The sequence below is a fragment of the Gavialis gangeticus genome, unplaced genomic scaffold, assembly GCF_001723915.1.
Source record: "Gavialis gangeticus isolate Ggan-Ray unplaced genomic scaffold, GavGan_comp1, whole genome shotgun sequence".
Lineage (NCBI taxonomy): Eukaryota > Metazoa > Chordata > Crocodylia > Gavialidae > Gavialis > Gavialis gangeticus.
The window spans coordinates 91,522,295-91,527,766 of record NW_017729031.1 but is presented as its reverse complement, the minus strand read 5'-3'; the positions used below and the strand labels follow the sequence as shown (position 1 = coordinate 91,527,766).

At 43.1% G+C, this 5,472-nt stretch overlaps 1 protein-coding gene across 7 annotated transcripts in view; it reads left to right on the top strand.

Moving 5' to 3' along the window:
- Positions 1 to 5,472, top strand: part of HDAC4 (histone deacetylase 4) — a 481,696-nt gene that overhangs the window by 377,782 nt on the left and 98,442 nt on the right. For all 7 annotated transcript variants that reach the window (XM_019523379.1, XM_019523376.1, XM_019523374.1 and 4 more), the window contains one exon: positions 1,386 to 1,643. In XM_019523379.1, coding sequence (XP_019378924.1) covers positions 1,386 to 1,643 — 258 coding nt within the window. The remainder of the gene's footprint in view (positions 1 to 1,385; positions 1,644 to 5,472) is intronic.

The following is a 5,472-nucleotide window of genomic DNA, read 5'->3' as shown; positions in this document are numbered from 1 at the left end:
AGTCCCTGGTCTGACTCTCCCAGACACCCGGTAGATGTTAATCCTACCCATTTTTTTAAGGGTAAAATGGCTGTTTTCATTTTTGAACTGTCGTCCTTCTAAAACAGCACTTATGTATAAGTGTCGTCTCTAACTTCTGTATAAGCATGGTATGCATTTTTGTTATGATTTACTTATATTCTATACCAAGATTTTCATAACAAGCAAAGAAAGCCTATTTCTTACTGGAAACTAAGTTCCACGAGTGACTGGCGCCTCCTGAATCTGGGGGGGCACCCGCAGAAGCCGCTGATGGCAGTGGCCCTGTTGGGGGGGGGGGGGCGCACCAGCCCTGTTGACAACATCAGTGTTGGCCATCAGGGGGGTCACCAGCCCTGTCAGAGAGGGCCCATGCACCCCCTACCAGTCGCCTATGCTAAGTTCTTGCCAATTTTCAAAATTCAGCCATTTTTTTCCTGCACCTGTCAAACAGATGTAATTTAAGCTCTTTAATACAGGGATATGGAATTGTTTTACCTTTGTTTGGTTTTGTTGCAAGCTAAAACAAATCAAATTACTGCTAGGCAGTTATCAAGTAGGGCAGATTTCATCTTAGACTGTGAATGCTTCAGAAAATTATGAGCCTGTGTGAACTATAGTGAAAAGTTGTCATTACCTTTACTCTTGAAGGCATGTCTGGTGCCTACTCTAATAAAGCTGACATGTTACAAAAGCTCCCACAGGCTTAGGAACAGAGGCAGAGAAGAATATGTGACAATTGAAGGAAGTAAATTTACATGCATTGTGTAGAGTTCAGGTCATTATGAATATTTCACTTGTTGACATTTGATTATTTTGGGTTTGTAAATACAAATCACAGAATACCCTCAGCTCTCCCAGAACAGTTAAAAGTGTTCAGATTTTGAGCTTCATTGGGAACCACTAGGAAGGCATCTAATTTCATATTTTTGACATATCCTTTATGGTATGTCAAAAAGAGGCTGGGCTAACAGGGAGGTGGGAGAAGAGAAGAAGTTTATCACTCAAGCTTCTGGGGTTTTACTGCCAAAAGTTTTCATTCCTTGCCAATCTTGAAAGAAGTGGAGCAGCTCTGCTGAGTGCATAGACTTCAGAGGCCTATGATTTCTAAAGAGAAAAAGTCAAATAGAAAATAAGAACATCATTACTTAGCACATGAATTTTCCCAGGTATAGAAAATAATAGCCACGCCACTTTGAAATCTCATTTAATTCAAATTGCATATTTGTTTTGAATCTAGTTTGTAAGAATATTATGCTAGATCCGCTGTTTATTTTGTTTTCATTAGCTGATTCTACAAGAAAAATATCAGCTTTAACCCTATGCGTTACACTTTATTTATCAGTTAACCTCTGGGATGTTTTCAGATGATACCAAAACCTACCGAGCCAACCCGCCAGCATGAAAGCCACCCTGAGGAGACAGAAGAAGAATTACGAGAACACCAAGCACTTTTGGAGGAGCCATACAGTGACAGAGTTTCGAGTCAAAAGGAGGTGCAAGGGTTGGCCAATATGGTACAGGTGAAACAAGAACCCATTGAGAGTGATGAAGAGGAAACAGAGCCACAACAGGAGCTAGAGCCTGGCCAGAGGCAAGCTGAACAGGAGCTGCTGTTCCGCCAGGTATGAGATTACAGGAGTCAAAATATGTATGTGGTAAGCCATCTCTCAAAATATAGCAAGGCAGATTGATGGAGAGCAGTTAGCGAGTTTGTGTTGCTGCCATGTGTTCTATATATAGCGAAGGTAGAAAGAGGTGAAGTATTGGGGATAACTTTGGCAGTAGCGAAACAAAAATTAATACCAGTAAAATTGAAATGGCTAGAATGGCAGCATATGTCAGTGGGGCTAAACTGGGAGTTAGAGAGATGGACAGATTTACCTTCTTTTGATTGCAGAAGGACTGGTGCTGACCTTTTCCCTCTTTTATACTTGCCAGACCATCCCCTGCAGTATATAGGGTTCAGCAGGGTGAGAAAGTCCTGCAGCACAGACTTGGCATGCTAGATCCAGCAACCAGGTGGTCAGATTTGCTGGGTCCCACTCTAAATGGGACAGTAGCAGTGGGCCAAGGAATGAATCTTATGATATAGTCTATTTTTGGGACTAAGCAAGTCAATATTCCTGTGAGAGCAGTTCTATGAGTGTAGCATCATTTTGCTGCACTCAGTGTAACTTGGCAATATATTAAACAACATGCTTTAATCCATAGAAAATTTTTACTGTTTAAAAGAAGGGAATTATTTGTGAGGCATAGAGAATTTATAACTTTGGATACATCTACATGTGACAGTACATCACTGTAGTGACACGCTACAGCAGTGTAGCATCCATGGATGTATACACATAACCAGCCGCTATTTCACCATAGCGGCACACTCCCACATTATAGTGCACCACTATAGAGAAGTAGCTTCTAAAAATAACCATGTGCTACATGTATGGCACAGTACAGGGCGCTCAGTAACAATGCCACCATCAAGCAACGTGTAGATGCACCCTTTTAATAGTAAACATATTTGACGTTCCTGTTGTGCAACAACACAGAAAATTTTGACTGTTATCTCAAATGTGTGTTAATTGAATATTACCCAATTGGCAGAGTCATAAATGGTAAATAATTCTAGTCATTGTCATTCATAGATCTGGTGGGAAGATGGACAAGTCAGGGTTCAATTACATAGCTGTAAACTGAGCTACATTAGAAGAAGACATAAGGACAGCAGTAGATTTTGTGTATGGTCCCTGCTAGTAACAGCCCTTAAACGCAATGACTATAGAATTACATTCTCTTGTATGAGGGTAAGAAAGAAAACACATCAAAGCAAGGCAGGTAAATTAGCAGTTGATCTAATGTCCACTGAAAACAATACTGTTAATTTTTTTCATTGACTTGCCTGGGCTTTGAATAGAACCCCCTAAAGCGCCCAGGTAGTGTATTCCAAATTGGTGAATCCACACTGCTGAGGGAAATAGTCTTCTTACCTGTAATTGCAGCATGATGCAACCTTTGGAAATGCTTCACTGTCCCTTGGGGTTCATGTGGAGCACTCTGCACCAAGAGAAGTTTGCTGGGCATTGTATTTAGTTCATTTGCCAAAGTTTCATAACACAAGAAAGGTTGATTTGCCTTGAGGAAAAGAGAGTGTTAGGTCAAAGCTGTATCCTTCAGAGGTTCTTTAGTGATTTATACACAGAACAGGGTCTGTGCCATTCCATTCCATTGACTGAAAGGTGGACCTAGGTTTAGGCAAGAAAAAAAAGATTAGTTCTAATTCTCATGCCCCTGCCAACTACAGATGCTTCAGAACCACCTTCTTTACCCATAAACCGCCAATACACAACCTGTCCACTAGATCAGGGAGCAGTTATGCTTCAGGAGTGGCAGGCCAAAATTATCAAGCTCAATCTTAAGCAGACTAGCAGTCATGCCGGACCAATCTTATTGCCTTCTATAATGAGATGACTAGCTCTGTGGATGTGGGAAGAGCGGTGGATGTGATGTACCTTGACATTAGCAAGGCTTATGATGCTGTCTCCCATAGCATTCTAACAAGCAAGCTAAGGAAGTACAGGTTGTATGAATGAACTGTAAAGTGGATAGAAAACTGACAGACTCGTTGGGCTCAAAGGATAGTAATCAACGGCTCAATATTTAGTTGGCAGCTTGTATCACATAGAGTGCCCCAAGGGTCTGTCCTTGGGCCCGTCTTGTTCAGCATCTTCATCAATGATCTGGAAGATGGGATAGAGTGCACCCACAGCAAGTTTGTAGATGACACCAAGCTTGGGGGAATAGTAGATATGCTGGAGGGTAGGGCTGGGGTTCAGAGAAACCTCAACAAATTGGAGGATTGGACCAAAAAAAATCTCCTGAGGTTCAGTAAGGACCAGTGTAAAGTCCTGTACTTAGAACAGAACAGTCCCATGCAGTATACAGGCTGGGGGCTGACTGGCTAAGCAACAGCTCTGCAGAAAAGGACCTGGGATTTACAGTGGATAATAAGCTGAATATGAGCCAACAGTGTGTCCTTGTTGCGAAGAAGGCTAATGGCATACTGGGCTCCATTACTAGAAGCGTTGCCAGCAGATGGAGGAAAATGATTCTTCCCCTCTATTCAGCACTGGTCAGGCCACGTGTGGAGTACAGTGTCTAGTTTTGGACCCCCACTACATAGTTTCATAGTTAGTAGGGTCGGAAGGGACCTGAGCAGATCATCAAGTCCGACCCCCTGCCATGGCAGGAAAGAGTACTGGAGTCAAACGACCCCAGCAAGGTGATTGTCTAGCCTTATCTTAAAGACCCCCAGGGTAGGAGCCAGCATCACTTCACTTGGAAGTTGGTTCCAGATCGTAGCTGCTCTGACAGTGAAGTAGCGCCTCCTGATGGTGGCAAAACATAAAGGATGGTGACATAAAGGATGGTCCAGCAGAGGGCAGCAACAATGGTTTTGGGGGCTGGGACATATGACTGATGAGGAGAGACTGAGGGAACTGGGTTTATTTAGTCTGGGGAAGAGGAGACTAAGCGGGGATTTAATAGCAGCCTTCAACTACCTTGAAGGGTACCTACAAAGAGGATGGAGCTAGACTGGTCTCAGTGGTGGCAGATGACAGAACAAGAAGCAATGCTCTCAAGTTGCAGCAAGGGAAGTTTAGGTTAGATATGAGGATAAACTTTCTCACTAGGAGGGTAATAAAGCACTGGAACAGGTTACCCAGAGAGGCTGTAGAGTCTCCATCTTTGGCGATTTTTAAGACCCAGCTGGACAAAGTCTTGGGTAGGATGATCTAGTTGGGGGATGATCCTGCTTTGAGCAGGAAGGTGACCTCCTGAGGTCCTTTCCAACCTTAATTTCTTCATGAATCTATAATTCCAGTCCAGCTGCTGCTGCCACTTCTTCCCCAAAACCTCCAGCTGCTGAAACACCACAGAAGCACCAGTAGAATTGAGACACAGGTTGCCAACCTCTGTACTAGATGACAGTGTGCCAACACAGAAAACAGTCCTTTAAAAATAAACTGGCATTCTTGCTTTATTGACATAGCTGCCTGGGCCTAGATCAGGGGTAGATAATAATTTTGGCTGAAGAGCCATTTAAGGAGTTTTGGTGAGCTGTTGAGTCCTGGAAGGATAGCCCCTTGACAGGTGCTCTGCCCCCTGGTCACTATCTTGGGACCCTCACCCCTGTACTTTGCCACCAGATGTCCCTCCCTTTGCCCCCCAGAATTAGTCCTGGGGGGGGTTGCGTTGCCATCTTAGAACCAAAAAACCCAACAAAACATATACTAAAAATCAAACATCTATCATAGCATATTTTATTTTTTTTTTTTAATTTGGCTTGATTTGCATGGTTGTGCAGTGTATATATAGAGCCGATTGCATAATAGCTCAAAATAAAATCTTGCTCGTCTATATTGGGTGTAGAGGGTGTGGTTTGGGGGGGGTCGG